This window comes from Acinonyx jubatus, chromosome D4, assembly GCF_027475565.1.
Source record: "Acinonyx jubatus isolate Ajub_Pintada_27869175 chromosome D4, VMU_Ajub_asm_v1.0, whole genome shotgun sequence".
In the NCBI taxonomy this organism is placed as follows: Eukaryota; Metazoa; Chordata; class Mammalia; order Carnivora; family Felidae; genus Acinonyx; species Acinonyx jubatus.
This window is the reverse complement of record NC_069391.1, coordinates 38,072,845-38,093,834: the sequence shown is the minus strand read 5'-3', so window position 1 is coordinate 38,093,834 and position 20,990 is coordinate 38,072,845. Positions and strand designations below refer to the sequence as shown.

Below are 20,990 nucleotides of genomic sequence, written 5' to 3'. Positions count from 1 at the left end.
CATGCTCTCAGAACTTTATTAGGTGGAGATCGGGCAGAAGAGAAAACCCCTGAAACAGTCGCCCACCTGGTTCAGGACAACTGGCATAGAGGAGCCTTTGCTTGGAGACATGTTCTCACTGAGGTGACAGCGTATCTTTGATTTGATTTCTAAAGGGAGCAGACTGACAACATCTCTGAGTGCAACTTCAGACTGTTTTTAAAAAACGGTCAGCCAGAGGAAGGCAAGTCTCTTGGGGACAAGACCAGAAGCAGAAGCCTCTGCTCTATATGCAGACAAACAGGTGCCACTTTCACGCTGGGCAGGAAGGATATCTCTGCTATTCCCAGATCAAGATTTGGCAGGAGAGGAACAGGGCAAATGACAAAAGGACCAGTTTCTCAGAAAGCGAGGGCTAAAGTAATTACACAGGGAAGGAAACCTCAAATAATGGCTTACAAGGGAGCAAAGTAAGTCGTGATTCTTCATTGGTACCTGACCCCAAAACCCAAACTGCCTTCAACCAGCCCTTCCACACACTGCTCCCAGCTGCCCGCTGGCTGGGAGGCTATACAGAAGGCCTAAAGGCAGAAGTGGAAAGAGGGGGTTATTTGCTACAGTGAAAAGGGGCTGTAGTTGGGAGAGCAGGCCTGGCTAAGAGTAGCAGCTGTACCACCCCCCCCCCCCCACTCTCCCAAGACTTCTATCACATTTACAAATACATACATAAATACATTACATACAAGAGCGAGTCTGGGAGGCAGGCTCCCCACAGAGGCTCGGCTGACACAGTTACACGTCTCAGGAATTCTAGGAAAGGGTGCTGGGCTCCCAGAGCAATGGGCTCCGCATGTTCTCTCCTGCCCAGGGTAAGCCCCGCCCTAGCCCACCCCTCTCTTCAGGGTTCAGTTTGTCCAGTATGGAGAGTTGCCGTAGGCAGGCTTGGAGGCTTGCGACTTGGGCTGCAGGGAGCTGGGCTGGCTGCGCTGACCCGAGCCACTCTGAGGAGGAGAGAAGGCTGTAAGGGGTGGAACAGAACCCCCAGTCCAGGGCAGGTTGGCTGCCTCCATCACTGGGCTCACCTGGGCATCCTGTGGAAGGTGGTGGTGGAGCAGCTGTGAGTGAGGCTGCTGGTGGGCAGGCAGAATGTGTAAGAACGGTGGGGGCGCATAACCAGGGGCTGCTCCAGCAGCCAGGGGCCCGGTGGAGCCCAAGGCCGAGGGCAGGCTGAACGGTGGAGGAGTCCCTGCATGAAATCCCTGCTTATCAAAAGTCTGCAGGGTAAAGAAACAAAGGTAAGGGCCAACTCGGGCTGTACCTCCCAGCCACCCCCTTGTCCACCTGAATCCTTCCCCTCACCTGAGTCTTGCTGTAGACCGAGCCAGTCATATCAGGCAGGCCGGTGGTGCTTGAAGACACAGACACTCCTAGGAGGGAAAGCAATTGTTTTTCACACCAATTGGGCCCAGGCTCTAGCCTCCCCCACACCTCCAAGGACTCTCTGGGACAGCCTTGCCTGAGAAAGAGTCAGTAGAAGACAACTACTCTGGGCCTCAATCCTGGAAAGGAGGGGTAGACGCTACCTTTGCCAGGCCCAGAACCTGCAGACTTGTTTTGTGCCTGCGATGATCCACCATAGCCACCCTTGGTGTAGTCTCCCGCTGCTGTCCCCTGGGTCAGGTCATCATAACCTAGCGTGGCAGGGTACAAGAGGTACGTGTGAGCTAGGCAAGCCTGTCCCATCTGCAGCTCTCCGTGCTGGGAGCACCCCTCACCTGTGCTGTAGCTGTGCTGGCCATAACCACTGGCCTGCTGGAAAGGGGTGGTGGGGGTGCTGAGGTTCACACCATGCTGCTTGGCTGAGGCGGGAGGGACCTGGTGGGGAAGCAGGAGAGGTATCAGTGAAGGGCCAGGGCAGGGGGAGCAGGTCAGGTACCCACCAGCTTATTAGCCCTAGGCAGCAGGTAGCACAACCACAAGGGACCTGTCTGTGGTCACTAGTACAACACGTGCTAGCAGCTATAAAAATAGACGGGAAAGTAGCTTTGGCTTCAGCCTAAAACATTCCTGAAGGCCAAGTGAGACTGAGTAGGGTCATGTCCCTCTCTCCCTGCTTCTCCCCAGAGCTGGAATACCACCACCACCACCACCACCCACACACACAAATACTCACAAACATGGTGGGCCCATACTGGAAGGCACTAGGCACGCCTGTGTAGTAGGGGAGGCCAGTGTAGCTGTAGCCGGGTGGCAGCGCAGGATTCAGAAAGGGCTGCTGGGCTGTGTGGTGGGCTTGGGATTGGCTCTGCTGAGGCTGAGCCAGCGTGGTGGGAGGCGCGGGGGATGCAGAGTCACCTCGGCCAAACTTGGTGACATCACCTAGGAGAAGAGGAATCATGAACTACAATCACTGCCCCCACTCCCTCCTTATCCAACCAGGAAAAAAGCCAGACTGTCTCCTGCAAACAGGAACAGGTCTGGCTGCCACCTCAACAACAGGAAGCTCACAGGCCTCTCTCAGCCCTTCTGCTTCTGCTTCCAGATTCCTAGGATTAGCTACAGTCCCATGCCCCACTCCCCACCCCCTGAACAGACTAACCTGAATATGGGTTATTAGCTAGGCTCCCATCTCGGCTGGCCAAAGCTGTGGGTGTAGCGAAGGGAATTCCATAGTAATCCTAGGAGAGACCAGGGAGGCTCGATCAGCAGAATGGCCTTGTCCCAGGCCCAGGAGAGCAGGGCAAGCAGGCAGCACAGGCCATCCAGGCAATGCCATGCTCCGCGGACAGGCCAGACTGCAGCAACACATGCATACCTCCAGCGGGCAGCACTCAAAGAGAATTCAAAGTAAATGGTGTCCTTCGGAGTTGTGCAATGTGGCAGCCACAAGTGTGCAGACACACTGACAAGGCCGTCAGCCTTCACCAGGCAGAGCCACTGGAGGCCCAATCTCACGTGTAATTTACAGCACAGATGGAAGCTGGTAAATGCCACCGGCAAACTCAAGTGGCTTTTCCTATGTGACAGATTCTATGAGGAGCTAGGAAAGCACCCTGAAAAGGAACCAGCAGGAGAGGAGCTATCTGACGGTTTAACAGGGGTCAGAACCGTAAAGCCAGGTAAGTACAGGTACAAAAGATCCCAGATAAGGTCCTGAATTGGCCCCTCACCACCCACTCCGTCCTGACAGCACTGAAAACAGAGGAGTTGGGGCAAGTGTAGATGCCAAGAGCACAAAACATTGGAGCTCTATGGAGAAGGGGAGGTCTGACCTGGCCCTTATTCGCCACCCAGGGCTTTGCCAGTCCTAGACATATTGTACCCTGGCCCCTAAACCTCAGAGGAAAGCCTTCCTGCTTTCTTTGTGGCCAACAGTGCCTGGTCACAACCAGATGGGAGCCATCCTGGCAAGGAATGACACTTACATCCTCCTTCGGCCTCCTCTCCACCTAACTTTCAGGAAACCCATAGCTTCCTCAGCCCTGAACCCCAGAAGGAGGCAGGACCGGGAAGTCACAGACCTAGCAAGTCACAACTGGAGGCAGGCCTAGAGAAAGCCCAGGAGGGGGAGCTCTTTCAAAGAAAAAAGAAAAACCAAAGGCTGGAACTAGACACAAAAGTACCAGAGGCTAATAAATGAACAAAGGGGAAAGTGAACACAACGTATCTCAAAAGTAGGCTCAGAGGGGATTTCTTTTAGGGCACAAAATGATACAAAGACTACGAGGCAGGATCCCAGAGCTGGGATCCCAATGACACACTTCTAAGGACTCCACCACGACACCCTCTTATATTCCACCTCTGATGCCTGGAGATCCTGGGTCAGATGGCTGTAAGGGGGCCAGGGCCACTTCTAGCTCCTCTGCAAAGTCCTAAGCCTCAGGCAACCCCCAGACACCCTAAGTTCTGTTGACCACCTTAGAAATCTGCTATCACGTCTTCAACACCCTTTCTGGGTCCTTCGAGGACACAGGCAGCAGCTGGAGAGTCCAGCAGGCCCTTGGGCAGCAGTGTGATGGACTGCTGGTTTGCACCCAAGCGGAAGAGCTGCCCAGCTACCCCAACTCCACCTCCAAAAATACTTCAGAAGCTGGAGAAGCATTCTCCTGAAAGACAGGAGCTTCATCCACCAGGCCTGGGAGGTGGAGGAGACACCTGCAGGACCCTGAGCTCTTTGTGGGCAGGTAGAGCAGGAGGCAGTCCAGTGGGGAAGAGGCTGAGGGAGGACACCTCACTGGGGAAAAACCTCCTCCTCAGGGAACAGGAAACACCACATTCAGCAGAGGCATCTGCATAACTTTCTACTTCCCAACAATGTAACAGGCGCCCTAGGCTGCTGAAAATTCTCAGGAGTCTGGGAAATGCCAGACCAAGGAGGGAGAGGCACCGCTGCAGCCTGTAGGCTGGTCAGTCAGGAAACACCTGCCCCACTGTGGTGATGTGCCTGAAGGCCAGGAACCTCATCCTGGGAGTGAAGGTCACATTCAAGAAACTGCCCTGGCCTCAGAGTGAGGCTGCAGCAACCAGGGACATCCTGGGGCCAGTATTCTTACAAGCAAGCAGTGATGGCAGGTCAGACCCACACAGGCCCTTAGTGTCAGCTCCAGTGGGTGATTCAGCTGGGGACAGACAAGCAAAGCTGCTATCACAAAGCATCACTGATGGCCACTTAAGAGGCACTTCTAAGAGGAGGACTTGATAAAAACTCTAGAGGCAGTCAAGCACCCCCACCTTGTGTCATATGTTTTGTCTTTTTAAAAAGAGTTAGGGGGAGCTGGGGGGAGATGAAGGAAGAGAAGGACTCACATTCAGTAGGAGACACTGCCTACTGGGACCCAAGGTCCCAATGGTTTTCAAGTTCCCACGCAGTAAGCACAGGACACTCATGCCCAAGCGACAGTGGCACTAGGCACCACCCCCAGATGCAAGCAGCTTTCTCAGCAGGTGGCAGTGAAGGCCTAGGGAGGGAGGACCTGTGAAAGAGCCTAAAGCCCCCCATCCCCTGCTACATCCCACTCACCATTGGCAGCCGTGACTGTAGCATCTGGAGCTCATCATAGCCATAGATCTGTATGAGAACCAAAAAGGGTGTTAGGGTTCACATCCCATCCCCTGGGAAGCCCAGACCCATATGGGGGCCCAAAACAAGGTTGAGGAGCTAGGACATGTTCTGGAAGGGGAACCAGATCATCTGCTGTGGAAAGACACCTTTCCTTGGAGACTAGATGAGAGAGAAATAGCAGGGAAGGAGCTGCAGCAACCCAAGGCCCACCTCACCAGGTCCTGCCAGGTGTCAGCCGCTAAGGCCAAAGGAATCAGGCAGCCAGGAGCTATAACCATGCACTCACGGGATAGGCAGGAAGCAGTCCTCCCGGGCCCACGAGGTACTGGTTGTGCAGCAGGGGAGGTACTCCCTGGGGCAGGTTAGGGGGTGCTTTGCCTGTAAAAGCAAAAATCACAGGAGTGAAGACGCCACCACAAAGAATGAGATGCCTCAGCTACTGTGGGGGATGGGGGAGTTGAGCTCACTGTCATAGTGCTGCCCCCCCATGGGGCCACTGCGAGAGGGGAGGGCAGCAGCTGAAAAATACAGAGGGCTGTGCCAGGAAGTGGGGGAGACCGAAAGCTCGTGATACCACATTCAGTCTCTTTCCACATCAGAGGGTATCCATGCCTAGACAGAAAACACCACCCCTCCACACTCCTGACCATCACTCTGCACCGAGCAAACCTGCACATAAGGATGATCTGCCTCCTCAGAACAGAAGGAAGGCTGAGCGGTCCCAGGAGAGGGGGACAGGCTATGTCAAAGGTAGCTTTTAGCAGTTTCTACCAAACCACAGTTTGCTTGGCCCACACAGACCGCCTAGGTCTGGCTGATTAGGAATCAATCATACTAAGTGGCCACAAGGAGCCCAAGATAGCTGTTCCCTGGTCCCTCCATGTCACCAGGCCATCTCAGCTCCAGGAAAGAGTGAGGATAGAAAAGACAGGGGAGCTAGAAGCAAAAAGGCTACCAGGAATCCTGCCCAGGGGGGAGTCTACCCAGAAGACTGATTTTACCCATCCCACATCATCGCTGGAAGGACTGGGCCTCAAGAGGTCAGTGGAACAAAGAGGACAAGGGAGCAATGGCAGGGCTGGAGGGAGACCAGGATGTTCCTAGGCTTTTAGCTACCCAGAATGCCTTGCAGCCACCTCTAGGCATCCTCCCTGGGAAGCCTGGGATGTGGAAAGTGCATCTTCTAGGGGCAGGGGATAGGAAAAGTCTGTAGAGCACACACCTGAGGTCACCAAGGGCGTGGCCCTGGTACTGCTGCTGGGGGCACTCACAGTGGTCCCACCCAGGCAGAGGCTGTTCACTGTGTTCATGCTGCTCGGCAGGCTGAGCCCTGAGGACGTGGCACCCGAGGCAGAGGTTGCTGCCGTTGAGAAGGTGGCTGAGGACTGGAGGGAAGGGGTGCTCTCCACGCTGGCATGCTGGCAAAACAAAAAAGCCAGGACACATGGATCTGGGGGTAAAACACAAGAGTGCAGGAGAACCTGGTCTGGCACTGGGGCCTGCACTCTGAAGACCAGTGTGAGGGGCTCCGTGCTTGGTGCTCAATGTGGGCCCCCACACTGCAGCTAGAGGAGGCCATCAGGACACAACTCATAAGCTGAATATCAAGTTACTGAAATTGAGCTTTGTGAGCAACACCCTCTTAAAAATTGTTAAAGTTGCTCAAGCTAAGGTATCTGAAATAAGGCACAGAAACTCCACCTAAACCACATATGAACTAAGACCATCTGACTGTGAGGTGAGAGCCCACCTCACAGAAAAGTGGTCTCAGGAGAGACTAATATTTGATAACAACGGCACCACAGGCAGCCCAGCCCAAGTCAGAGAGGTCTGGGAATAGCTGCCTTCTACTGGGCTTCCTAACTACTCTGATAAGGAAGTCACAGGGAGCCCTTTGCTCCAGAACCTGGGAGCACTGTGCAGGCCACCAGGACCTACCTAGAAGAGCATGGCCTGTGCTTCTGCCCGTTTGACAGGATCCACCTAGGAAAGAAGGGTGAAACCCACAAAAGCTCTGCAGAATTCTAGGAAGCCTGCCCTGCTGCTCAGCTCCAGGAAGGAACAAGGTACCAGAAAGGGCTTTAAGGGCTGTGTGGGGAGTGGGTGGAAAAGATACATCTGGGTGGGCAAAACAAGGCCCAAAGAGGGAAGAATTGGCTCTGTAATACTGAGACCAGCCTCCAAACCAGAACGTGTGCAGAAAACAGTAGTCTGAAAACTCCTGGAGAAGCCTCAGGAATAAGAAATCCCAGAAGGGGGACAACCATGCACCGTGCTTTCCACCACACAGACACTTCTGTGTAGATCCCAGCCTCAAAGGCTGCCCTACCCATCTGAGCACTGATCTTAGAGCCCTGACATCCAGAATCAGTTCAGCAAGGTAAAGACAGCTAAAGCCGTGGTCTCCTGGGACACCCCAGGACTCCGCCCCCTCAGCCTAGACTGACAGAAGCAGGGTAAGGACAGCCCCAGCACCTGCTCCACAGTCCTTTGCACACAGCCAAGCTGACCACCTGCTGCAGAATGAGGAACAGCTCTGACCACTGTGCCTAGGTATCACCGGTCATAGAACTGAAAGCTCTCTTAACCACAGGACAAAAAATTACTATTCCCTAGTCTGGGGAGAGAAAAGCAGCTTGCTAAAAAACTAGTTCTTAATTTGCTGAAAGGAACTCATCCAGCAAGCCTTTCCTACCTCCAACTGAACCTGACTGGGCTCCTGTCTCTGTTCCTCACCTCTCAAATCTGCAAGGGCCACAAAGGGCTGGCATAAATGGCTTCCCCTCCATTTAAACTGCTCGCACAGTGTCTCCAATGGGGCGGTGCAGCCAGCTCCTCAGAAAGAGCCCAGAAAAGCACAGCTGCACCAAACCTTCCATAAGGACACGAAGGGCAAGAGAAAACCGTGAGATTTCCTTTATAACCTTCAAGTGGGAAAGACCTACTTATAACAACTATGAAAAGACTGATGTATCTGACTATACAAAAGTCAAAAATGAAATGACAAACCTGGAAAAGTATGTGCACCTCCCATCACAAAGGGCTACTTACTAGTTTCCTGAACAGGGGTTCCTAGAAACAGACACCAAGGACCTGACAGAAAAATGAACAATATGAAGAGCTCACTGAAAAGGAAATTAAATGGCTTTCTAATATATGAAAGATGATGTTCAAGCTCACTCAGTTAAAAGCTGTACTGACAGGGGCACCTGGGTGGCTGAGTCAGTTAAGTGTCTTGATGCTTGATTTTTCCTCAGGTCATGATCTCACAGTTCATGGGTTTGAGCACTGCATTGGGCTCTAAGCTGACAACATGGAGCCGGCTTGGGATTCTGTCTTCTTCTCTCTCTGTTCCTCCCCCATATGCTATCTCTTTCTCAAAATAAATAGAAATTAACTGGGGGAAAAAAAAAAACTGCACTGACAGGCCATTTTTTGAATTAACACACTGGAAACATAAAAATATTTGATAACATGATTTCAGGAGGCAGTGGGGAAATAGTACATTTCATTCATTACCAGTAAGAGGTAAATAGGTTAAAATCACTGTACAGAGCAATTTGGCAATTTGTATAAAATGTTAAATGCCTGGGGGGCGTCTGGGGAGTTCAGTGGGTTAAGCTTCCTGACTCTTGATTTCGACTCAGGTCATGATCGCACGGTCCTGAGATTGAGCCCACATAGGTCATGGGATCGAGCTCTGTGTAGGGCTCAGCACTGGGAATGGAACCTGCTTTAAGATTCCTTCCTTCTCTCTCTCTGCCCCTCCCCCACTCTCACTCTCTCAAAAAAAAAAAAAGTCAAATGCCTGGGAATTCGACTTCCAGGATATACCCTGCAAACATAGCTATACATGTGAAGCAGTATGTGTAGAAGGTTATCGAATGCAATACTGTTTTGTATTCAAGACAGAAAATGGCCCTGAAGCTCCATCACTAAAAGACTGAGGGAGTAATGTGGTGCCGTAGAGCTATGGAAAAAGAAAGAATCTAGGTTTCAACACAAACATCTCAAAGATGCACTGTTAATGGGGAAAACACTGAAGGATACTATGTAGGGAATACTCCCATTTATGTTATTAATGAAAAAGGGCAAGAGGTAGGGGGAAAAGGACTTTGCATATGAATTTCCCATTTCATGTGTTAAAAAAAATCCAACTCCAGTGGGTCAAGAAAAGAGTAGGAAAAGGGGCAGGACCTAGCAGAATAAATACAGAAAAACATTTCAGTATGTACCTCTTCATACTATTCATTATTATATTAGCAATGTGGCAATTGTGTCACCTGACAGAGTATGGGACTCCCTGATGGGGCAATTCTGGTTGTGGCTATTTGGGCTACAGGATTTGGAGTTTCATACTAAAACACAGAGTACAGCTAATCCATGGAAGCAAGAGCACTGGCTCCAACGCACCAGGGCCAGGGAAGCAGGGACCACTCACAGCTCCCATCGGTCAAACAGGGGTACAGGCACTTACTCCGTAGTTACACTCTGCTTTAAATATGGTGATCTATGTGTTTTATGACAAAGAATTATGTCCAAGATTTCACTAGGAAAACGAGTTTGAAAAGCTCGATGATAGTCACTTCCTAATGGAAGGATAGAGCCAACCCTTCACCATCATCCCATTCTGCAGCAAATGACCTCGTCAGAGGAAACAAATTTCCCTGATTTATAACAACTCCTACTGATCTGTACCCCAAATGTCCTTCCCTGTTTGGAGACCTCTCTCTTCTTATCTCCCAGTGAGGGACTTCGTGGTCAATCTAGGTACCTCTTGTAGACCCCTATGCTCCAGTGTCCCCTAGCCTTGAGTTAAACACCCCACCACCACCCTGCCTCCTCACCATTTCAGCAACGTTCGTTCTTCTGCTCACCACAAGCTACACACACCCAGCATTGAAACTGCTGCCAAGAAACCACCTCAAGAAGCCACACTTCAATAACCGTCACCTAGGGTTGCTCCTTGACACATCAGGACCCTCGCCAGCTGGCACCCCACTTATACTTCCATTCCTGCCCTCCATACCCCAGACTTCCCTCTTCAAAGTCTGCCTCTGAGCTGGGGAAGGTGGTCTGCAATGGCATGAGTTAAGTGGAAAGAATACCTAAGCCACAAAAAGGAAAGTCCTCATGACCACCAACAAACTGAAATGTGGTTCCACTGACTGGGCTAAGAGCCAGGACTGTCAGAGAGAGAGAGAGAGAGAGAGAGAGAGAGAGAGAGAGAGAGAGAGAGATGCATGTGCCAAAAGATGGCTAGTCCTCACACGAGCTCTTTTTCCTCTAAGCATTCTCTCTACAATGGCATTTACAAAGTAACAGAAGGTTATCTAGAACAATGCTCTTGATTCAACGTGACTTTTGGTGGAGTCCAAGCTGAAGTTAGCAATGAGCCTACTTTCCTTGCAATGAGCCTTTTTCCTCAAAAAAGTCTGCAAATACCTCAACATGACTAATCCCAGACTAGGTCCAAAAGTCTCCCCTAACAAACAGGGAGCTCAGTAAATGCTCAGGAACAAATCCACCCCAAGAGCCCTGCCCATCACAGATCAGCTCTGGAGAGGCAAATCCTTCATGGAAGTCCCAATTTAAGAATCAAGATGTTCTCTGTGGTGCTTAAGAAAAGCAACAGCTCAAACCACATACCTAGATTGAGATAACACACCTGAGGAATTTGAGGTTATTTCAGACATTCAAAACACACGTATTAAAACCCCACCTGCAAGTGACTAAACTCCAATCACCACGTGACTAAGCTCTGTGCTCGAGTTCGCTGAGCAGGGAAGGCGATGAGGGAGCCCAGAGGACACTTACTGTGTGTGACGTGCTGGAGGAGAGTGCCGCATGTGCAGAGGAGAGGCTGCTCTGATGGCTGGAGAGGGAACTAGAAGACAAAAAAGAGCACCACATGTCCACCACACTGAGTCAACCCACAGGAGAGGCCCACATGTCCAGGTGGGCCAGATATTAAGCTTGCCCCATCCCTCCAAGGGTAGCCCCAGCTTCACATCCCTCATTCCTCATCACCTTGGGGACCAGAACAGGTTTTCTGATGTTTAGAAATGATCTAAAGGGTCATTCACCATGAGGATCTGGGACACCCTGGCCTGGGAAGGCTTCAGGGACAACTTCAGTCAACTAAAATCATTTGCGCTTTACACCATAAAAAGTTAGAACAGGAGTGCACTAACACTGCCAGTCATGGAGACACCCATTTCAACTGTATGCAAGGAAAGAAAGTTCCTATGTTCAACCCCACGTGACAGAGCCAGAGCCCAACTTCCCATCAAATCCAGAATTCAAATCAAACACTTTTATTCCTGGCTAAAGAGGGAAAGAGGCATACTCCAAAGATATAGGATGAGGACCAAACAAAACCCATTCTCCTACACCCTATTCTAGTAATTGAATCTCTGAAGCCACAACAGGAGCAAGTAAAAGACCTGCTCAGAAACCAAACATCATTCCCGGGGAACCTGGGTGGCTGAGTCGGTTGGGCATCTGACTTTAGCTCAGGTCATGATCTCACAGCCTGCAAGTTCGAGCGCCACGTCCTCTGTGCTGATGGCTCAGAGTCTGGAGCCTGCTTTGGATTCTGTGTCTTGCCCTGTCTCTGCCCCCTCTCCTGCTTGCACGCATGCGCATGCATGCTCTCTCTCTCTCTCAAAAATAAACATTTAAAAAACAAAAACAAACAAAAAACATCATTCTCACTTCACATCACTGTGACTCGAGCCCAGAGTGGGAAAGGCCAGGCCAGGTTCAAGGCACACTCCTGAGAGGTGGAGGAAAAGTAGCAGCAGCAACACCCTAGCTCCACCATTCCCAGGGACCCCAGTGCTCTGTGACAGCAGGGGCATTACATGTTGTTACACAGCTGCTGATGCTTCTGAGATAGTGTCCAGCCAAAATGAATGAGCTAAAACATTATTACAAAAGGCCAGGACATCATGCTAGAGGCAACAGGAGTTTTGTTCGTTGGAAGAGCTTTCTATAAGGGTTCAGGACATCGCACCATTGTGCCTCTCACTGTGAGCTCATATTTTCCCCATACCTGCTAAGCTGAGAGAGGGGGTTGCTTGACAGGTCACCAGGCTGGGACATGGAGGGCAAAGTGGCAGTGTGCTGGGATGCAGAGGGTAGAAGCGTAGTGCAGGAAGTGGTGCTGGGCAGTGAGCCCACAGATGGGAGGGCAGAGGGAGGGTCCGTTGTCTTTGGAGCTGGAACGGATGAAGTAGCTGTAAGAAACATATCGGTTTAGCTCCAGAACCATCTGTAAGTATGTACAATATGTTCAATATCTTGTGACAGGTCAGGGTCGGTTTGAGACACATACAAAGTTACATTCCCCAGGGAAAATGCCCAAGCATTTTCTGTCAGATATAACTAATAAAAATGACATGTGAAGGTAAGACGAACAGGATTTGGCAGAGAATAGGAAATGACAGCTTTATAATCATCAACTAGCCTATGCCATGGATATACTTCTCCTAACTAAAGGAACCTGACCCAGAGCTGCACCCCCAAAGAGCAACAGGCTAGGAGGTAAATTTTTCTGAAAAGGCTCAACAAAGGATGATGGTACAAATCTGGTAGGCAAGACCATCAAAAGGTTAGGTTTTTGCTTGTATCAGGCTGACTTGTGAAAGCTCATAGCCAATTGAGGGCACATGGGGGTTGAGAGCCCAGGGTACATATACTGTGGAGAGTTACATATGCCTAAAATCCACTGTCCAACACCCACATTCACATGCATAGTGAACATTTCCGTAAACAAACAAACAAACAAACCAAACCCTCAGAGCACATAAAGGAGCTTATTAGGCTTCCAGAAGATCATAAATGTGATCCATCCTAGCTGTAGAAAGACTCAGTTTCAGTTCTATCCACACATACAACTCAGATATGTGCTTGGAAATAAAGCATCATTGTCTTTCCCAGTTAGGAAGGAAAAGCAATCTTGACCCATCTGCAGAACTCCCTGGGAGTCTGAGGGAAAACATGCTAGTCTCTCAAAAAGACAATTTGAAAACAAACACAGTAGCAACAGGGTCAACACAGAACATGACCCATACTTAAGAGTGGTCCTTACAATCTTGAGACTTGCTTTTGACTGACGGTCTATTCCAAACATGACACCTGTTACAGAAGCCAGATAAAAGCACCACAGATGTCCCTGACCCAAAACTCAGACCTTGTAAGTTACCTACGTAGATCGTAGGTCACATTATAACAAGTTCACAAGAAGCCTCTGAAAGAATGGCAGTGGAGAGACAGATGGAGATAAAAACCTATCTAAAATGCATGCTATGTTTTCCAGACATTTCATATCTCATGATTTTATTCATAATCTCTAAATAATAATTGGGGCGCCTGGCTGGCTCAGTTGGTAGAGTGTGCAACTCTTGATCTCAGGGTTGTGGGTACGAAGCCTCATCTCCAAATGATCTAGGACACCTTGATATGTTCTCAATCTCAAGCCTGCAGAGAGGAAACTTGCCACCAAGGTTTGTGAAATGAGAATGTCCTCTGACATCCCAAGTTCTCAGAGCTACCAATGTACCTCCAAACAGTTCCGGCAGCCCAGCAATATCAAAACCAACTCTGGGTAATCACATGTGTCATTTCAATTCCAACTGAGGCCCCCTCTTGGACTGAAAAAAATCCCATGTCCACATTCCAAAAATCCTAAATAAAAGGAAAGTCTTTCTGGCTTCTATAATGGATACCCATTTGTGTTAGTGAAAAATGAATGAAAATCATCATAACCAATCACAGATAAGCCAAGAGCACCTAACAGGGATTTACCTGCAACCATCATCTCCAGGGAACACTGAGCTTACTAGAATTAATAGAATCTTATCCCCATTTTTTCCCAAGTGTTCACAGAGAGCATCATTTTATCTCTCTTCCGCACAATAGCTCATCGAATCTAGAAGGCAAAGAGCATGCCTTTCCTGAACTAGCACACCAATTTCTGCTTTAAAAGTCCTTTACAGTATTGGAATGAGAGCCCTCTGACTACACCAGAACCTGTGCCTCTAAGCAAAGCATCTTTTAAATCCATGCTACACTCTACACTTGGGGTGTGGTCTGACTAGAACAGAATTATATGAGGCTATCAATTCCTTCTTGCTGTAGCTAACATTTCTCATAATACCATCAGCAACAATCTACTCACAGGAATCTCTAGCTGAACTTGTAAACCCTACCAAAGAAATGATGCCAACAGATAAGAAGTAGCTATCAGAAAAATGCAAAAGGATTAGTTTTGCAGAATTAGTCACTAGCCTATTGTTTTCCCCATCATATTAGCAGCTATACTCTTTTTGTTTGATTTCCACCACACAAAATGAGAATAGTCAGCTTATATACTTACTGTCTATAGTCTGCTGACTTCGACCACCACCATGTCCATTCTATAAGGAAGAGAAAAGAAAGTAAGCATACCACAAAAATCAAACGATAACCTAGCTGACTTTCTATTGGGATTTAGTCAGAAATACATGAATCATAGATTGATCAAGAAATGATGTGGGGCACTGGGGTGGCTCAGTGGATTAAGCATCCAATTCTTAACTTCGGCTCAAGTCATGATCTCACAGTCCATGACAGTAAGCCTGCATCAGGCTCTACACTGCCTGCTTGGGATTCTCTCCCTCTCTCTCTGCTCCCCCCACCTAAATAAATAAAAAACATTACGGGGGGGGGGGGGGGAGATGGCTTGTTTTATTTTGTTTCTTAATAAAAGGAGAGGTAATTAACACATTCTTTAAAAATCCTAAGGAGCTGACATTTTTGAAAAACAGACTGGGTATTTAGGGAAGTAACAAGACAGACTCTAATCACAGGAAGCAAAGAAACTGTCCTAAAAATTATTAAGCAGTACAAAGAACTCGGGAACTTATACTGAAATCACCACATCTTTGTATCTCACATGGTCTCCTCAGTACCACTCAGGCAAGAAAAAAAGTTTCCAAATTAAATGGAAAATAGTTCTCAAATAAAATGAGAGGTTACTGTGAAACATGGCTTTTCTTAACTGGGTAGGGCAATAGCAGGTTAGCAGAGTGTGGTAGTACCAAAAAGAGCGGAATCTGAAAACAATTAGTTTGCATTAACCATAAGGCATTTCATTGGAAACTAGACACACAAAAGGAGGTATCCTCACAAGGAAAATTTCCACAGATTGACCAAAGCATACGGTGAATGATAGTGGGGCCTACAAGGCCCAGACACTATCCCTGGATGGGAAAAGGAAGCTGACAGAGATTTCCTTCTTACAAATGTGAAAACTTAAACTAAAGAAAAAAGACAAGCCTTTAGATGTTGCTTCTGCATTTAACCCAAATCCTGTTGTGTTATTGATAATATGTTTTTTCCTTTTTTTTAAACATTTTTTAAAGTTTACTTATTTTGAGAGAGAGACAGAAAGAGAGAAAGAGGGAACATGTGCACATGCATGGGGGAGGGGCAGAGAGAGAAAGAGAGAGCAAGAAAATATCAAGCAGACTCCACACTGCCAGCAGGGAGCTCGATGCAGGGCTCAAACCCAAGAACGGTGATGTCATGACCTGAGCTGAAAACAAGAGTTGGATGTTCGACTGAGCCACCCAGATGTCCCTAACGTGTTTTTTTCCTGAAAAAAAATTTTTGAGATTATTTACAAGAAATGTAGACAATAAAAGATTAGAACTTCAAGGAGGGGAAAAAATGAGTTAAAATGTAAGACTGAGGTCAGGGAAAGGAAAATACAATACACCTTACCAGTATATATACAGATAGGTTAGAAAGCAATCAAAATTGTACTCTCTGCCTCTCTTAAACTAGAGTTCACTATGCACTAGGGGCACCTGGGTGGCTCAGTCAAGCATCCAACTCTTGATTTCAGCTCAGGTAAAGATCCCAGGGTCATGGGAACGAGGCCCACCCTGGGCTCCACGCTGAGCATGGAGCCTGCTTAAGATTCTCTTTCTCTTTCTGCCTCTCCCCCATTTATGCACGCTCTCTCTCTCTTAAAACAAAATAAAAATTTTAAAAACATATATGCACTAAATTCACACACATGATACCAAGCATGTACCTCAAAACAGCACAAATGGTGACAAAGAAATGTTCTCAAAACCACATCATACAGAAAGAATTAAAAGGGGGAATAGAAAAGAACAGCCATCAGACCTTAGGAGTATTTTATTCCACCTTGAAAATCACGCATAGACAATGGGGGCACCTGGGTGCCTCGGTGGGTTAAGCATCAGACTCTACTGATTTCAGCTCAGATGATGATCTCACAGTCATGAGATGGAGCCTTGTGTAAGGCTCCCACCAGGCGTGGAGACTAAGATTCTCTCTCTCTCTCTCTCTCTCTCTCTCTCTCTCTCTCTCTCTCTCTCTCCCTCCCTCCCTCCCTCCCTCCCTGAGGCCTTCCCCAACTAGTACTCTCTCCTTCTCTCAAAAAAACAATGGACAAACTGATTCAACACAGAAGCCACATTATTTGGGGTGGAGGTAATTCTAGGCAGAAGAATGGTGGGAATAAAAGTAAAGAAGTGCCAAATGGTCATGAGAGATCAAAAGTCTGCAGGGTCTTAGTTCAACTAGTCAAGCAAGGAATGAGGTGGGTAATGATCTGAGCAAGCAGCATACCAGGTGAAATTAGAGCTGGAATTCAGAAGTCGAGCAGACAATAGGGATTTAAGCTTAGACAGCACAGAGTCTGATTTCTCTTTTGGAAATTATACCAATACTATACAAGGAAATGTTCAGCAATAAAGGGAATATTCTATATGCACATGAGCATGTTCCTATATTATAGCCACCATAGATACTGAACATTTAAAATTTGGTTAGGGGGCACCTGGGTGGCTTAGTTGGTTAAGCATCTGACTCCTGGTTTTGGTTCAGGTCACGATCTCACTGTTTTGTGAGTTTGAGCCCCGTGTCTGGCTCCGTGCTGACAGTGGGGAGCCTGCTTGAGATTCTCTGCTCCCTCTCTCTGCCCCTCCCCACTTGCACCCTCTGTCTCTCTCAAAATAAATAAACTTAAATAAACTTAAATAAATTAAACTAAACTAAAATTTGGTTGGTATGTCTGAGGAGCTAAAATTCTGTTTACTTAAATGAACTACTGCATGTGGCACGCCTGGGTGGCCCAGTCGGTTGTGTGTCTGGCTCTTGGTTTCGGTTCACGGTTTGTGAGTTAGAACCCCAAGTCAGGCTCTGCACTGTGCAGGTGCAGACCCTGCTTAGGATTCTATCTCTGCCCCTCACCGACTCTCCCTTGTGCTCTCTCTCAAGATAAATACATAAATTTTAATAGATAAAATAAAATGAACTGCTACCTGTGGTTAGTTGCATATTGAAAAATACAAGAATAAACTTCTTGTTAAAGATGATAGATCAGAGTATATGGCTTATAAAAAATATGTAAACCCAGTAAGACAAATACAGGTGAAACAATGATAACAAAATTCTGTAGACTAGAAAGCATAGACAGAATGGGAACTGACTTAGTTCACATGGTAAAGCCAAATCCAAAGGTAGTGTTAGGCAAATCCAGAAAATAAGGCAACTAAATCAAAGAGCCATACCAAGCAACTCAGTATTTATCTGCACCAGATAACTTTGAAAGTGGGAGTGGAGGTACAGCTAAATGTAGAAGGATTTCTTTAAAGACTGCACAGACCAGATCCCTTCCCCTCTCTCTCCATTTGCACAGCAAGGTAACTGCCCCCTCCCACCTTCTCTCTGAGGCCCTAAACATCATCAAAAGGGTTAACACATGGTCAGACGTAGTGTTAATGAAAATGATTAACACAGACAAAACAAGTATTCTGACAATAGACTTCTCTTTCCGCTAGGCTCTTAAGACACTGACAGATAGACATAGGCCCTATAGGGAAGTGACAAGAAGAGTATCTGAAAAATCTAAACAAGCTCAACAGAACGGGTCAAAGGAGCTGACAAAGGAGGTGTCCACACGGGGGGTGTGTCCACCCGCCCCCCCCCCCAAAGAAATGGCCTGCCCATGCTGTTCCACATCAAAGCCCACATTCCACTATCTACCCCACAAGCCAAAGCCCATAGTTAACCTTTTAGTGTCAAGTAGGCAGCCTGAAATCATCAGACATTTAAGGAAAACATCTAACATAAAAGAAGGAAAACAAAGAAAGGGAGGGAAAAAAATTCCTATGTTGAGATGTACAATATATCCTGAGAGTCTTAGAAGGAAACTTAAGAAAATGAACCCAAATTTCTGCTACGCCAATTCAACTATTTCCCTTATTTTCATGTTCTTGTCCACTCTTCGAAGTAGCTCTAGTAATGTTTGAACACCTTTGCCTTACAGGAAACTAAAATGTTACAAATAAGACTAGAGTACCCCCACCCCCACCCCATCCAAAATACTATGAACTTGGAGTATATCCTTATGCTTTCTGTATACTAAGTTTCTGAGGTCCATTCACACATTCCTGTGCATGGGTACCTGAAAAGCAGATTTCACACCAGATACCCACTATTAGAAAACTCAACAGACTACAAGAATTGTATTCAAAAGGTTAACTAATTTCTTAAAGAAAATGTCATCTAAAACCCTCATTTCCCAAACTAAACATGGACCTCTAAATAGGATTTTGTACAAGAAGAAACTTGAAAGACCAATTACCGTGACGGTTCCTGGAGCTGACTCCGATGGACTCACAGAGCTTTGGTATGCAATTCTGTTATGCACAGAACTCTGGTCATAGGAGGAAGACGTTGTTACTGGACTAGTGGAGCTCAGCGATGAGCTGGTCAGACTGGAGGAGGTAATGACTGAAGTTGTATAGGTGGAATTCTGTACTGCACTGGTCATCGGTAGAGAGGTATTCAAAGAATCACTAGAGAATAAAAAGATTTTGACATAAATTTATGTCGTGTTACATGGTTTCATTGAGTAGAACTATTTCATCACTTTACTGTCATACTATAAACAAACATGTCTGTACCTACACATTTACACTACATCATTCTTTAACTGTATTAAAGACGCAAATTTAAAACACCCCTCCTTTCCAAATCAGACCCACCATTTTTTAAATGTTTATTTATTTTGAGAGGGGGCAGGGGGACAGAGAGAGGGGGAAAAAGAGAATCCCAAGCAGGCTTGGCGCTGTCAGAGCAGAGCCTGATGAGGGACTAAATCTCAAGAAATGTGATATCATGACCTGAGCCGAAATCAAGAGCCAGATGCTCAACTAACTGAGCCACCCAGGCGCTGCAGACCCACCTAATTTAAATGACAGGCAGAAGGACATTTTAAAGAATCCTTAAGAATCTTTAAGGAATCCAGATGTCTGGGACCACTTGTAGAAAGAGAACCCAAACAAACATCAGGTTTTAGCACTAGAGAGCAGAAAAATTAATAAAATCTAAAATCAGGGATTCTCTACTTATAAAACAAATATTCAATTGAAGAAAAATAAGAGTTGGCAAAGATATACAAGAATTGCATCCCTCAAGGAGCCTGGGTGACTCAGCTGGTTAAGCATCCGACTATAGCTCAGGTCATGATCTCGCGATTGGCTGGTTCAAGCCACATGTCAGGTTCTGTGCTGACGACTCAGATTCTGTCTCCCTCTCTCTATCTCTGTCCGTCCCCCATTCACTCTGTCTCTCAAAAATAAATAAACATTGGAAAAAAAATTGTTTTTAATATTGCATCCCTCATAGATTATTGGTAGGAATGTAAAATGCTACAGCCACATGAAAGAAGTTTGCTGGTTCTTCAAATAGGTAATATACGGGTTACCATATGACCTAGCAATTATTAGGTCTAAATCCAAAAGAACTAAAAGGAGACAAATCTGTAAATGAATGTCCATTGCAGCATGATTCCTAATAGCCGAAAAGTGGAAACAATCCAAATGTCCGTCAACTAATGAATGGATAGACAAAATGTGATATATCTGCATAATGAAATACTATTCAGAAATAAAATGCACACATGCTACAACATAAATGATCCTTGTTATATGAAGTATCTGGAATAGGCATATCCGGAGACAGATGATTAGTTGCCAAAGGGAAAGGGGAGGGAGAAACTGGGAGTGACTGCTAACAGGCACAAGGTTCTTTTTAGGGTTATGGAAGAAAAGTTCTGCAATTAGGTACTAATAATGGCTGTACAAACCCAGCACCACATGGTGTATTGCCTCCACCAGGTGATCTCTTAGACTCCATTACTTTGCCAACAAAGGACTTAAGCCGCAGAAGAAGTTGTGTACCTTAATGACTTTGAATACAAGCTGATGGGAATCTGGTTACTATTTTCACTGCTTGCAGCTGATCCAAATTCAGAGAGAGAAGGTTCTGATCCAAATTCCAAGGCGCCAAACTGAACGTTTAATCCTGTGACATCTGCTGAACCAGGCATTTCCACTGCAGAAGCTGGGATCTGAAAAAGCAGAGCCATCACGTCAGGAATAGAGATCCCAAGTCCCAGAGGCCTGTAATACAGCCAGTGAGTACTGGCTTCCCAAAGCACTACAGGCACACTTGAGGAACATGGGGTGAGAAGCCCAGTAGTAGGAAAAAGGAACAGAATATTGCAAAAAAAAACAAAGACAAGAGAAAAAAGAGAAAAGAAAAATTAAAAGTTAACAGCAGAATGATCAATGCCACCAACTGCTTCTTACAGCAAAGGCCGAAGAAAGGGGGAGTTGGTGGTGGGTGAGCGGAGGAAGAGAGCGGGCCTCCTCTGAAAGCATCATCTGGTCAAAGAACCACTTATTCTCTATCTATGTGACACAGCTAAATACACAAGACCAGCAAATTCTCTGAGCCAGGTCCAGTAATTTGAATTACCATTCTCTAACAAAAAGCCATTCCCTCTAATATTAGCCCAGGCACTCAGAAATGGCCAATTCTCATAAAGCAGGAAGCTATGTGCATGAAAAACAAATAC

At 47.0% G+C, this 20,990-nt stretch overlaps 1 protein-coding gene and 1 non-coding gene across 10 annotated transcripts in view; both read right to left on the bottom strand.

Moving 5' to 3' along the window:
- Positions 1-20,990, bottom strand: part of UBAP2 (ubiquitin associated protein 2) — a 108,835-nt gene continuing 87,845 nt past the window's right edge. For 8 of the 9 annotated variants that reach the window (XM_053205001.1, XM_027039295.2, XM_015073277.3 and 5 more), the window contains 15 exons: positions 20,311-20,480; positions 18,711-18,924; positions 14,424-14,463; positions 12,099-12,282; positions 10,859-10,928; positions 6,264-6,459; positions 5,328-5,419; positions 5,000-5,047; positions 2,579-2,657; positions 2,153-2,358; positions 1,755-1,854; positions 1,563-1,670; positions 1,339-1,406; positions 1,062-1,253; positions 1-980 (listed from right to left, as the gene is read on the bottom strand). In XM_053205001.1, the coding sequence (XP_053060976.1) occupies positions 885-980; positions 1,062-1,253; positions 1,339-1,406; positions 1,563-1,670; positions 1,755-1,854; positions 2,153-2,358; positions 2,579-2,657; positions 5,000-5,047; positions 5,328-5,419; positions 6,264-6,459; positions 10,859-10,928; positions 12,099-12,282; positions 14,424-14,463; positions 18,711-18,924; positions 20,311-20,480 (1,863 nt within the window). In that variant the 3' untranslated portion in view covers positions 1-884. The remainder of the gene's footprint in view (positions 981-1,061; positions 1,254-1,338; positions 1,407-1,562; positions 1,671-1,754; positions 1,855-2,152; positions 2,359-2,578; positions 2,658-4,999; positions 5,048-5,327; positions 5,420-6,263; positions 6,460-10,858; positions 10,929-12,098; positions 12,283-14,423; positions 14,464-18,710; positions 18,925-20,310; positions 20,481-20,990) is intronic. The other variant, XM_027039298.2, reaches the window with a different exon arrangement.
- LOC113593718 (small nucleolar RNA SNORD121A) lies at positions 12,903-12,985 on the bottom strand. The gene has a single exon (XR_003414026.1). It is a non-coding gene; the product is annotated as a small nucleolar RNA SNORD121A (small nucleolar RNA).